At 33.5% G+C, this 14754-nt stretch overlaps 2 protein-coding genes across 2 annotated transcripts in view; both read right to left on the bottom strand.

The window, feature by feature from the left end:
- Positions 1–298, bottom strand: part of chm (lysine acetyltransferase chameau) — a 16196-nt gene extending 15898 nt beyond the window's left edge. Inside the window, exon 1 of the mRNA XM_080158322.1 lies at positions 161–298. Within this exon, the coding sequence (XP_080014448.1) occupies positions 161–257 (97 nt within the window). The 5' untranslated portion in view covers positions 258–298. The remainder of the gene's footprint in view (positions 1–160) is intronic.
- Hel89B (histone acetyltransferase 1) lies at positions 267–14754 on the bottom strand. Its single transcript, XM_080158321.1, has 28 exons — positions 14656–14754; positions 13455–13553; positions 13141–13261; positions 12829–12962; positions 12646–12717; positions 12161–12337; positions 11897–12001; positions 11729–11820; positions 11142–11298; positions 10887–10995; positions 9313–10782; positions 8912–9113; positions 8443–8803; positions 8205–8324; positions 7858–7962; positions 7554–7767; positions 7251–7387; positions 5906–6219; positions 5605–5767; positions 5123–5299; positions 4798–4860; positions 3948–4050; positions 3595–3785; positions 3360–3481; positions 2991–3197; positions 2834–2885; positions 2221–2297; positions 267–1548 (listed from the first exon to the last, which is right to left on the bottom strand). The coding sequence occupies exons 1-28, from the start codon at positions 14740–14742 to the stop codon at positions 1455–1457; spliced, it is 5325 nt and encodes a 1774-aa protein (XP_080014447.1). The 5' UTR covers positions 14743–14754; the 3' UTR covers positions 267–1454.

The following is a 14754-nucleotide window of genomic DNA, read 5'->3' as shown; positions in this document are numbered from 1 at the left end:
AAAAACATAGAGATCTTGTGAAGTCAATTATGGATCCCCCCTCTGAATTATGATAATCTAATGTTACTCCTTATGTAGTTATAAAACGAAAACACTGAATCCAATATACAAACATCCAACTACTTATGAATACAAGATAAATCTTAATCAGCTTCCTAACCTGTAGATGATGATGAGCTACTAGAACTAGAAGATCCGGAGGTTGAACTTCCAGAGGTCAGAGCCCCAGGCCGGCCTCCAGGACCCTTAGGCGGCATTTTAATAACTTTCTGAAAGAAAAAAATATAAAAATAAGACTGGATTAAAAAACAAGGTTTGTTTTAAAATCTAAATAATGATGAAAAGAAACATCCTATTTAAGACTTTTAAATAACAATATCACAATAAATATCACTTAGATTTCAGTCTACAAAAAATTGTTAGGAGCCGCAAAAAGTAGGTAGGTATGCTTGATTTGATTTCCTTCGCATATTATGCTTCAATATTGTCCCTCATGTAATGGAATTAGATACTGTAAATATCAACTATTAAGACTGGCCACATAATTTGACATGTTGTATTCCTCTTTATATTGTTCCTCATGTATAGGTATGTATACTGTAAATATCAACTATTAAGACTGGCCATATAATTAGACATGTTGTATTCCTCTTTATATTGTTCCTCGTGTGTAGGAATTAGATACTTAAATATCAACTATTAAAGACTGGCCACATAATTTGACATGTTGTATTCCTCTTTATATTGTTCCTCATGTATAGGTATGTATACTGTATATATATTAACTACTAAGACTGGCCACATAATTTGACATGTTATATTCCTCTTTATATTGTTCCTCATGTAAAGGAATTAGATACTATAAATATTAATTATTAAGACTGGCCACATAATTTGACATGTTGTATTCATCTTTACATTGTCCCTCATGTATAGGGATTAGATACTGTAAATATTAACTATTAAGACTGGCCACATAATTTGACATGTTGTATTCCTCTTTATATTGTTCCTCATGTATAGGAATTAGATACTGTAAATATCAACTATTAAGACTGGCCACATAATTTGACATGTTATATTCTTCTTTATATTGTTTCTCATGTATAGGAATTAGATACTATAAATATTAACTATTAAGACTGGCCTCATAATTTGACATGTTATATTCCTCTTTACATAGTTCCTCATGTATAGGAATTAAGACTGGCCACACACTTTGACATGTTGTATTCATCTTTATATTGTTCCTCATGTATAGGAATTAGATACTGTAAATATCAACTATTAAAGACTGGCCACATAATTTGACATGTTGAATTCCTCTTTATATTGTTCCTCATGTATAGGTATGTATACTGTAAATATTAACTATTAAGACTGGCCACATAATTTGACATGTTGTATTCCTCTTTATATTGTTCCTCATGTATAGGAATGAAATACTATGAATATTAACTATTAAGACTGGCCACATAATTTGACATGTTGTATTCCTCTTCATATTGTTCCTCCTCCCATAACTCTGGCATCGACTCAATCAGGGATCTGAAAATAATTAGGAAGACTTTATAACAAGAAGATAGGATCAATGGTTTGAATTTTTTTTATCTATGATGTCTGTCCGTCTGTCCCTTAAGATCTCGGTTACCACTGAACCGATCGGATTCTATTCTTCAGGGAATATACCTACTGTGGTGGTTTTAGGCTATTTTCTTGGGGGGTGGGACACCCCCAACGGGCCAACCCCCCAAAAACAAAAAATCCCCTTGCCATTTTTTTTTAACTATTTAAAAAAGTGGTGGAGTGGGGGATCTCCAGGTGATAAAAGATGTAATTATACCTCTTGGGGCAAAGCTCCTAGAGGCTAGGGGCGAAGCCGCTAGTAGTAAATATTACATAAAAGAGATTTTTTAAAATACCTACCATGAATTGGATTTACATATTACGGGAAATCATTTCCCCCGAATCTCAAAGTCTTTTGTGGGCACTTGTCTTTTGTTTGTTTTTTTTTGGGTGGAGGGGGGAGGGGTTATTAAAATCTAACATTAAGTTGTCAATTAATACAACTGCTATTGTTCCCCAACCCTCCCTCAAATAATAAAATTTAAGTTTCAGTTGTGCAATGCAAAAATATATCAGTTAGATAAATTATTATAAAGTATCTAGGTATGTACAATAGATACCACGTTTTAAAAAATATACGCATTATCTCCTTACCTTATGCTTGTTGATGAAGTATCTTTGGAATCCTTTGAGTTTGAGTCCACTTTATCCAAGCTGAATAGGTTCAGCACCTAAATATACAAGTCAATTAAATTTTGTTTTTGAATTATACTTTCTTATAGATAGAGACGGGTACTGTAAATGAAAAATTATAGTTATTGAAAGGGTGCAGCAAGCATTTCCAGAATACTTTAATAACAACTGTAACTCAAAAATATACCAACCATCAACAAAGTTTTATCATGCATATTAAAACAGCTATTATAATCTTTAATAAATATTAGGCGATAAGTTCAGTGACTTTAGATCTATGAATAAAGAACTATGATATAAATATTGTCAAACTTTTTGACCGTTGGTCATGAAAAACTTGTAAGAAAATGCTTTCCGCCCCTTTATATTTCATTGCAGTGATTAAAAAATTGGAAAATGAAGGATATATTATTCTTTACTCAATTTCTATATGTGAAATTTTATTTGGACTTTTGTAGCTAAATAAAGTTTGTGGGGTGCTAGAATTTTCGATGAATTTAATTAAATATCTTATTATGTCTACTAAAATTTTTTAAATATAAATAATTCGTTTTGGTTTCAAAAAGTAATTAACCTGATCAGTTTCCATATTCTGGAGGCAAGTATTATCAGCTGTTATCACAGACCTATTTTATAATAAAAGTTTTTAAATGAAAAAATATAATATATTCAGTAAAACAAAATCCGCTAAAATAGAAATTTTATTCCTTCAATTTAATCTAAAATCTTACTTGGCAGTATGAATTTTAAATTTCTGCAAGGACATAATCTTCTCCTCTAGAGTATTCCTAGTGATGAGTCTGTACACATTCACCACCCTTTTCTGCCCGATCCTGTGGGCTCTGTCCATGGCCTGCAGGTCCTTCATGGGGTTCCAGTCGTGCTCTATGAATATGACCGTGTCGGCACCTGTCAGATTTAAACCAAGACCTCCAACACTAAAGAAAAATATTAGGTACATAAATATATCATAAAGTGAAAGGAATTATTTTCCAGATGTCAAATGCTTTTATTAAATCAGAAATTTCAATCAATAAAAATCAAGCAGCAACAATGATAAATCTTGATTTCCCCAATAAATAGCTATGTAGCGTCTTTACCTTGTTGTCAGAAGAAGCAAATCAATGGAGGGATCACTGTTAAATGTTGTGACAATGCCATGTCTCTGGCTGGCAGGTACAGATCCGTCCAGCCGCAGGTACGTCACACCTGGCAGGTGCACCTAAAAAGATTATAACTGACTATTTAATACAGCTTTCAAAACTTAAACTCAATACTGTAAGACTAAGAAGTTATAAATGTTTTTTCTTCTGTAAAACTAATGTTCCAAGTTACCTTTAACAAATCATTCTCGACAGTGTCCAACATTGATTTCTGCTGGAAAAATACAAGTGCCCTGTGCTGGCTAACAACAGGTGCAGCTGCCAGCAGGCCGCCAAAAGTATCGCCTGTGTCAGCGGCTCCCCCAACGCCAAAGCCGAGGTCAGTAAGCAGCTGTTTCAGGGCGGTTAACTTTGCTGAGTGAGCTAAATGAAAATAGATAAAAATAAAGGAGTTAGGTAGTTTATATAGAACATAAATTCTTTAATAAAAATGCTTAATTTATTCCCGTATGCCACAGTAAAACATCTATTTTTTTCTAATTTCCAACAATTTCCATGAAAATCTATAAATTTTTTAAAACTTACCAATATTTAGAAGATTTTTAGGGTTTCCGTTGAGATAATCTGTGAGAATTGTATCATAGAGTGGATGATCCTTCTTCAATACAAGTTTAGGATGGTTACATACCTAGACAAAACATTGGATATTGTTAACATAAGAGTTAAGACTCTAGGGGCTAGGTGTCGCTTCGGGTACTAGACCTCCACGCACCTTGAAACATACATGCAATACTTATGATTGCGTTGTAAAGCGTCCATTCACCCATCAGACAACCAACTCTCTGAGATGCACGACCTTTGTCTGAGAAGTCCAAACTGTGCATGGTAGCGAGTTGCGCCTGTTTTGGGCCAAGGCATTCCCCCCACTCTAACTATTTACGTCGCGCATCTGACATAGTAGCAGTGGGAACCATTTTTAACGTCTTTAGTTATGACGCGGTGTCGGACCGAGATTCGAACCTATCACCTTCCCGACGACGAGCGTATGCGCTACGTGTTGAGCCACGGTCGCGGGTATATATTGTTAACATAACTATTAACATACAGAATCAAATTAAAGTGAGGTATACATAAATAGAAAATAAGTAAACCATAACAGAGATAAGTACTATTTTTTTATGTAAATATAATATATGATTTGTAAGTGAATTACTATAAGTAGTATACACTATGCATTGCATGTTACATCAAGCTCGAAAATATGAGAATTTATCATAACATTAAGTTGGCTAAAATTTTTCTTATAAGAAGGGCAAAACTGTGGATAAAAATAATATCTTCTGCAGTACTTAAAATATTTTTCAGTGTGTATATTTAGCCAAAAAGTATTTAGTGATACGATTAAGAAGAAGAAACTATGTTAGCACATTGGTACCTTTTTAAGATACTGGAGCGCATGAAAAACATGACTTGTTCCCATTTTGTTGGCACTTTCATCCTAAAAAAAATTCGATACAAGGATATGTCAATTGGAGAAAAAGTATACATACATTTTAGATTAAATAATTCTGAATGAGTATTTCAAAATAAGCGTAATACGCAAAACGTTATAAACTGTATTTTTTCAATGGAAAAATATGCCTTTGTTCTTAGGATTAATCAATCTTCAATCTTCAATTATCACTAGAACCCAAAATATTTCAATTGTAGTTCAGGAATCAGCAATACTAAAGTTTTTATATCTAATCAAAATTGTCTACCTTATTTCGAGAATTAGCAAAGTCTTCATAAAGTAAGACTTGCAATGGAGAGAGATCACAATCATAGTCTTGAGTTATTTTTGGTGGCAACTCTTTCAAAACATCTTCTTTAACTCGTCGTAGAATGAAAGGAAGTGTCTGACGATGTAGCGCCTCCATTGCAAGTACTCCAAGCTCCTGTTAAAGTAAGATTTGAATATTTTATAACTAGCGGATGCGCACCATTTGCAAAATGGTTGAAATTTAATTAAGTGACCAAAGCACTTAAAATTTATAAAGCTTAAATGAAAAGGAAAACCAATGACAATTTTCAATTTAGCTTTAAGATTTATAGATTACAGCCAAATTTACAGCCAAAAGACTCATAGAAGCACTATTCTTTAGCTTTTATACACTAACAGCTGGTAACATTAAGATAAAAAGCTTTCCTTTTTATTCCTAATCTGCAAAACCTTTCATTTGTCTATAATACAAAAAATTACCTGCTCCTTGACTGAACACTTGGCATCCCTGCTGTTGAGAATTGGGCGAGCATATCTGTGGTTAAACTGTTTTTCTGTGCCCAGGTAACCCGGCATCAGGAAGTCAAACAAGGCCCACAGTTCGGACACACCGTTTTGAATTGGCGTTCCAGAAAGTATCAATCTAGAAACAAAATTAATGTTTAAATTCTTTTTAGCTCTAATGTCAAAATATTTTTTTCTTCAGGTACTTTTTGTATTATTTCATAAAAATAATTTAAGATTTTTGCAGAAAAACAACAAAGATATAAAAATTAGAAACCTGTGTTGAGATGGAAGCTTTCTAATGGCAATAGCAGTTTTAGATTTTGTATTTTTGATCACGTGACCTTCGTCCAGCACCACGTAATCCCAGGTAATAGTTTTCAGAAAGTCAACATCATTCCTTACAATGTCGTAGGAGGAGATGATAATGTTGTTGTTGAATATGTCTGGTCTCATGGGAGTTCTCACGCTGGCAGGGCCCATGTACAGGAAGGGCTGCAGGGAGGGGGCAAATTTGCGGATTTCATCCAGCCAGTGTCCGCCTATAGTGGCGGGACACACGACTAAAGATTTGTGGTCCTGAGAATCTTCCTAAAATCAGGAATTCAGAGCTATACAAATACAAATATGCTTATACCTAATTATATCATTTTCAATAGTGACAATTAGCGTTTGTTAATATTCTATACCTATATGAGCGATTACTTTTTCTGTTTTTTACCTTATGAATTATTTTTGACAGATTTTTATAAAACGGCTTGCTTTATTGCATCAAGATCCATGACAGATCTATATAGGAAATAAACGTCTATATATGAGCTCGAGTCTTCCAATAGTAGAGTCTTTAATACTCATAGTGCTCCAAAAATCCATAATAAACTCTCATTGACCAGAACTATAAGACCCATTATTTTACTCTATAAAGAATAAATTCTTTTTTTAAATTTCATGTTGCTATTTGAATTATACTAAAGTATTAAATTTCTATTCATAAAATAGAAAATTTAAATTTATAAAATAGTAAATCAAAGAAAACTTAGTTTTAAAATAATTAGATACTAGCGCTGCGTCTGTAATGTGTTCAGATATTAAACTAAAATTTAACATTTAACAAAATATTTTAACCCTTTGAGGACGATAATTTGAAACAAAAAAATTCTAGGATCCTAAAATATTCTAAAGAAAGAGAGACAAAATTATAAATACGGTTTTAAATAAAAATAATAAAATAAAAAAAAAGATGGAGGGAAAGGGAAGATATTTTGATTGATATTCAGTGATTGGACAATGGAAGAAAATGATTAATATTCAGAGATAGGCCAATGGAAGAAAAAGATTAAGATTCCATCTAGCCAATAGCGAGATAATTTTAGAACGCCGCCTCTAGTTACTTTATATTACCAGAATCAAACCCTTAGTTTTAATTATTTCTATAATTTCATAATGACCATTGACCATCCTTTGAAACGAAGAAATTTTTTAACAAATTAAAAAACAACGTGGACAACGAATAAATCCTTATTGAAACAAACGTTTATAAAAAATAAACTATTCATTCTTGTAAGCCAAACTTATTTTAAATTTTGTATTGTTTTTGAGGTGTATATGTAAACAAAACATACCTTTTTATTCTGTAAATGATGATGATTTGCAAGTAAACAAATAGTTTGCAGGGTTTTGCCCAGACCCATATCATCACACAGTATCCCGTGGAGTTTGTAGATATTCAGAAATCCTAACCAGTTTACTCCCTCTTCCTTTAAGTAGTTGGATGTTTACAATTTCTATTAAACAAAGTATAAAAAGGTAAATAAACACAGAAAGTGTAATTCTAAAATTTACCTAATTAGGTATGATTTTGAACCATGATTTTTAGGAATTTTTTTATTACAAGAAATACTTTTTTTAATTGTAAAATCATTCCTGATAGCTTCTTAAATCTGCCTCAATATCCACTTGCATAGGATATTTTTTCGCACATTTAGAGCTTAACAGCTGACTGAGAAAAGTTTTTTGTTGTTCCTTTTTGATCATTAACTTTTCTGGCATATCAGGGGGGTCGGGGACACCCCCCTCCAGTGGCAACAGTTTGACCAGGGTGGCGAAGGCATTAGTTGCCATCATACGTACAAACTTGTTCTAATATTGATAAAAACTTATTAAAAAGTATGTATTAAAAATATTAAAATGTTATAAATATATGGACATTAACATCGGGTGATTTTGTACCTGATCTGACATACATCCAAGTACAGGCACCACCAGCAGAACAATATAAGGTATGATCTTAACAGCTAGGCTCTCGGAAAGACGGTAAATTGACTCTATAGCACCCTGTAAAAAAATATCTATTTGAGGTATGATTTTAATAGTTAAAACAATTTTTAGATTATTCCCCAGTATTGACTATAGGACCCTGTATATAAAAAGAATAATGATTAGCATGATTTTTACAGGAAGGATTTCTGGCGGTACTTTTTGTTCTTATAATGTAATGGCGGAAAAATGAGAGGCAATTTATATTAACTTTAGATAAACTATACCTTCCTTAATTAACATATTTATAAAAATCTTACCAGTCTTTCCTCTAAAAATTTGGATTCAAGTTTAGGCACAAGATTTTCAATTACACTTGTGATTGTATCATTGGTAAGAACATTGGCTACTGCTACAATACAGTTGGCTGCTCCAAACCTGATTCAGATGTTCATAAAATAATACAATTGAGAGCTTTTCATCGTTGCGAAATTACAAAGAAACTTAAAAGCTATATTCTATATAAGAAGGTGTTAAGAATTTTGTATGAACTTTCCTAATTGCCGTATATTCATTGGTACAATGTGCTACCAGAAAAGGAATACAGTCTCGCAGCTTTGGATGCAGTTGTTCTGGCAGGACAGGTATAATCACTTCCAGAATCTTCAGACAATTCACAATATCCTCCAACTGGAAGTTCTGACAGGTGACCACCTGGAAGGCCAATTCTTCCAGCTTTGTCAACTTGCTAAAGGCTTCTGCTTTGAAAAAGCGGACCAGCTCCTGGATGGCTGTTCTGGCGCCGCGTACCTGGATTTCCATGAGTCGCAGATCCTCTTCAGATTCCAGATCAACAGTAGTTTGTAGCATGAGCTTGCTTGCTTTGTAGGATTCTGTTTTACCTTTCATATTTTTCAACCTAAAGCACAATTACACAATTTGTTTTAATTACATCACAAAAAGAGAAGTGTAAAATAAAACTATCATGATTTTTTTTAAGAATATTTAATCAGAATAAAGTACCAACCTTTGTGCTTTTTCTGCTTCTCTTTCACTGAGATACAGCGACATAATTCCATGCCTGGCATCCACCTTGTCCTCAAACCTGAACATGTCAACCTGTGGAGTTTCCTCTGGGTTGGCGCATAGGAATGTTGCCAGGTTTATGATCACTTTGTCTAGAGGAGAGCTCTCTCGTGATAGACAGTGATGCAACACTCGGACCAAACCTAGATAATATTATTATTGCTAAACTTACAATTAAAAACATTTCCTTTACCTATTAACCAAATTAATATTTAATAAATAAGGAAGTCATTTAATGAGAACTCAAACGATCCAGTCTTAGCTAGATCTTACTTACTACTTTATGTATAGGAAGATATTATCATTTAAAAAAAAAATATCGATACAAAAATAATTCATCACCTTTGACTGCAATGTTTTGTAATTCCTCATTCTTTTCTCGTTTGATTGATTCCATGAGTGGCTTGATAACCGGATTCAGTTTATCTGGCAGAGCTTCCGGGCCAAGGCAGGACAGAGCAGCCGCCAGCTGGGACAGGGTGGCAAGCTGAATCTCCTGCTCTGCTATCTGATATGTTTCCAGGGCGGATACAACTCCAGATCTTCGAGTTTTGATTGTCTCAACAGCTTTCTGGCGGATTTTTGTGTTGTCAAGAAAGTTATCTGACATTTCCCCGACTAATTCTTGTATTTTTGCTACTGTTGTGTTGGGGGGTATAAATGATTCATCTACATTACAGTGATAATGCTTTAGAGTTGATATATAATCAGAAGCATCACTAAAAAGTTTTGCTTTAGCTTGTGCAAGCTCGACATAGTTTTGTTGGACAGTGAGGTTTCTAACCAACATCTCGGACAAATTTTGAATGCCAGGACCAGACCCTATTTCTCTTTCTTGTGCCCACTGAATTATAATACTTGATATGGAAATCTTCTGATAGGCTAAATTTGTCCCCAACTGAGGGATCAGTACTTTGGACAGAAGCATTTGAAATGGGGTTTCCATATTTTCTGTGTACACAATACCTGGCATGGGAAGGACTATAAAGGTTGCTAGTTTACCTAACAACTTTGCTGCAAGATTTCTGGCCCGTTCAATATATTTCTTTTTCTCTACAGGATCTACAATCGGAAGAACCTCTTTTCCTCCAAGATAAAATACACTATCTCCAGATTTTGATAGAATCATTGAGGAGGCGTCTAGGGGTTGGTTCCAAGGTCCAGATATTAAATGAATCCAGGGGCCGAACCACGGACAACCAGCCATTAGTAGGGGTTCAAGAGGCGTGTTATCACATAAAGAATTCCATAGTTTGGGTATCAATGCAATGCAACTGCTATTGTGTTCTAACAAAGCTCGTTGGTAAACATATCTTAGCGCATCAAGAATACAATCCGGCAGCCAATGGCAGGCAGTCTTGCTTGAGGATAAAACTAACATTGTTTCTAGGGCAGCCTTTCTAACATGAATTGAAGAATGAGACATAAATGGAAACACTCGTGGCACTAGGCCTTTCAGAGCTCCAGATTGGGACATTGAAACATGTAAGCCACAAGGTTGGGATATGATACCCGCCAACAACTCCATTATGGAATGAGTTGAACTTGTCAAATCATCCAAATCAAGCAATGAATCCCATAAAATTTTGGTGAGTTGGGGCACCTCTTGGGGTGTACATGTGAGAAGGGTGGAGATGACGGGAAGGAGGGCAGAAGCGGCCACAGACACAACATCGTCGGACTCATCCTGCAGGCTCTTCAGTATAGTGGAGAATACCAGGGGAACAAGACTATTGTGCAGGTCAGAACGAACAGCAAGAATATTTTTCAGACCAAGCATGCCTCCATGTCGACTCTCCCATGCCTTTTCATCTATACAAAACAAAATAGTAACAGAAAAAAAAGTTTTCAGTTCATTAGAATGTAAACACACTTTGATATTTGTTTTCGAATATAATAAAAAATCTTGGAAGTACCTTCTAATTTGAACAAAATCTGAACAAGATTTTTAATATCTTGTTCATCCAGATGTTTAAGAATTGGTCCAAGGGCTTGAGAAGCTGACTCTCTTACAGGAGCTACAACCTTGTGAAATAAAAAAAGGAATATTAGACTACAAATGACGGTTCTATAACGTTATTTACTAAATCGTGGCTTTCTTCGAAAGAAAACTACCTAATCATTTTTTGGTGCAAATTAGTTGATGGTAATAGCCAATACAAAAAATGTACCTGATCCGAGACAAAATCTCCAAATCTATCCAGAGACAAGACACAAATTAATCTGAGCAGAACATCAACAATCCATTCTTTGTGTCCCTTCTTATTTTCTAGTTCACTCAGCCCTGATTTCTTCCCGCCAGTTGAGCCATGGTACTTCATTAGTTCTCTATATATATAGAATTCAGTCAAATATTATGTAAGAATTAACGCCTATTCATTTAATCTCCTAAAAGGAAGACCAGGGGTGTATATTCTGCTTGGAAAACCCTGATAACGGAGGGAAAAAATTAAAAAATATGCCAGAGGGGGGAAAAATTAAAAAATAAAGAGTACTAAAAACATTTTTTCCATATGATATTTTTCCGACCTTGGGGGGAAAAAACAGAAAAAATATGTGGGAGGGGGGTAAATGACTAAAAGAAAGACTGAAACATATCAGTGTTTTTATGGTTAAAGTAATTTAATTTAAATAAAAATGGTTTTCCAGGAAATACTATGTATGACATAAAATAGGCAGTTCAATGATATATTTGAACAAGTGCATTAAAGAACTTTCAGGGCTTAGGTAAATTTCTAAGATTAAAATACATGTTTACCTAATTCCAATGACACTTCCATGCCGTTTCTCCCATTCCAGAGCAAATATATCCTTCAGTAACTGACTTAAGAAATTTTGAAAAGGCCAAACCTGTAAAATAAAATATTAAAATATACATACATATTACTTTGATAAATATATTTTAAGGGTTTAAAAAGTTTAAAACCTGTGAATCGATCCATGGCTGTTGTTGGCTTCTTGGTGAAAAATCTTTCTGTTTGTCTGTCTCCACTTTTCTAACCTTTGTCCCTTCTTTCTCCTCTGGTTCATCCTAATATAGACGTTTAAAGACAAACTTCTTGGTAAAATATTGACTTAATATAAATACATGAACGTACATAAAATATTAGGTATGTATATTTATTTACAGTAATATTGCTTTCAGGGTGGAAACACATATGATATAGAATAGTTATTGTGAATAGATTACCTTAGATTTCGATTCTAATTTGGTTTTTCTTTTAAGCCTATTAATTTCTCTGGCGCTAAGTCCATCTGATTGTTCATCGAGCATCTCTGAAGCATGACGCTTAGTACCACCAGTAGAACCTGAAGCACCTCCAGGATCCGACTCGCCTTTAGAATCATTGGAGTCATCATCTTCATCCTGTGGAGCATAAAGTAATATCATTCTAAAGAAACATTTTATATACATGAAAAGTTTAGTTCTGATATATCAAGTTTTTTAATCATCTGATAGCAAGAGTTGTGGCTCATACTGAAAAACATGCTATATTTCAAGACATTTGTCTATAATTTAAAAATTACGTCAAACGATTCATCCTACAGTTGGGCAACGCCTAATGAGCATTTATTGATCAACTAGTGAATAAAATTAATTTTTAATAAATTAAATCAAATACACATATTCATAACCAAAAATAAGTCATATAATGGCAAATACATATTTCTTACCATCAAATCTTCATTTGAAAATAAGGTAGATGTATCTAACCCCAGGGCACTTGCTTCTTCTAGTCCAAGTTTCTGAAATAAAAAACGTCACCTATTTGTATATAAGTGTAATCTAGGGTTCAGTGCTGAAAATCCATTTTTGATTTTATTGTAATGAAATAAAGGAGATCAGATAATTCTCACCTTATTTAATGCTTTTCTCTGGTCACTGATTTGAATTTTGGATGTTTTAGCATATTCCTGGCTGTCACAGGATAATAAAGATTCTCCTCTTGCAAGAATTTCAGATAAATTGAATGTTTCAAAATTTAAGGTTCCTAAACAGTTAAGCAAATTGTCAATGTTAAATATAAAACAAAAAATCTAGTATGTAGTTGAATCCTATTACATTTTTTAACATCCCTCATAATTTAGTAAAAAAAACTGGACGTATCCTTTGTTAGCGATCACGTACTTAAGTATAAAACAAACATTTTATTTATATAAAGATCGTACCTGGGAATAAATTAACTGTAGATAATTCCTCGGGTAAAACTTCTGATTCAGCCTTTTCTTGTTCCGCCGGCAAGTCGGGTGGTTTCCAGGAACTAACATTTTTTAATATATTTTCCAATGCCTAAAATAATAAAACATAATGTGCTAAAGATTTGTATTACGTATTTAGAATTTTATTTAAAATGTAAAATAGTACCAGCCTTGTATGTTCATGAGACTCTTTTAGACGTGAAAAGAGGAAGAAATGAAATTTTATTAAAGATAAGTATGATGAACTGTGTGCAACTTAACTATTTCGTTCAAATTGAACCTACCTGTCCAGCAGCAACTCGCGTATCCCAACTTGAGTTGGAGAGAAATGGATATAATTTGTTTAGCACCAAAAACAGATCATCGGGTATGTTTTTAACAACCTATTAAAACAATATCAGATTCATAAAACTGACACCTTTAAATAAAAAAATACTAGTACACATATATGCAGAAAACGAGAAGTAAAATAGGTACGTTAATGAACCGTTTGTAAGAGGGGTCATCTTAAAAAATGCCTATCTCAGAAAACGCCTATATAAAAATTTAAAAGGTTTAGAATAGAATAAATTATTCAATATTCTTAGGGTAAGGTGGAAAATATGAGAAACGAACACTGTGGCCCTGCAGCGTAATGTAGTGTATCTTTTGTAAACAACTTTAGTCAACACGATATTTTGCCCAAATCCCGACAAAATTAATCCTTTTAGTAGGTGTTAAAAACATCATATCTTTGGTCTAATTTAAGATAAATTAATAATTTTTTTTGCATAAATAATTTAATTATGGCCTTATTTATTGTTATTTATTAAAAAAAATAATATTTAATTTTTTTTAGGGCAATTGGAAGTCCTTAAATATAAGGTATTTTTGAGCGGTTACTATTAGCCCAAAAATGGTGCTACCATTATACGCAGCAAAACGCGGCAACAAGACATGCTAAATAATGAGTGTGCAAAATTTCATTACATTTTATCCGTGGGAAGTTCACCCCATTTCACCCCGTATGAGGCATACTTTTTCTTACCGTTTCGGGTTTTCCCCCCTGGCGGCTTGGGGGTGGGCAATATTTTTAAAATTTAAACCAAATGTTTTAGACATTTTTAAGACCTTTCCAAAACATATCTTAGATTTCTTGTGACTCAAGTATTATTTGCACTTCAAATTTTTGAGCAATGTGTCTGAATTTCTCCCTCCCTACGTTGAGTAAAACAATACGATTTTTTCATCAAAAATTTGCATATCTTGGTAAAACAACAGTAGAATTGATGAAATAAATTATATTTTTAAATTTTCCTATTAAAATACATGCAATCCCATTTCGAAAAAGGAAAAAATTAAGTCATAACTCCTAAAAATAAAAAAGTTATGACAGTTTCAACTGTTAAGGTCAAGATTTTTAAGCCAAAGATACGCTAGGGCCACTGTGCGAAATACGTCTTTGAAAAGTAATAATCTATTACACGTAATTTAATAAGTACTTACTTCTCCAATTTGTGTTGCAGCTAGTTTTCTAGTTTGTGGGTTAGACCCAGTTTCAAGAAGTATGAATATTTTTTCTAACCGAGACATTTTGAGTCTGTA

The sequence above is a fragment of the Acartia tonsa genome, chromosome 4 (genome assembly GCF_053477335.1).
Source record: "Acartia tonsa isolate MP-2025a chromosome 4, ASM5347733v1, whole genome shotgun sequence".
Taxonomy (NCBI): domain Eukaryota; kingdom Metazoa; phylum Arthropoda; class Copepoda; order Calanoida; family Acartiidae; genus Acartia; species Acartia tonsa.
Note: the sequence above shows the minus strand (reverse complement) of the source record. Positions and strands in the feature narration are given on the sequence as shown.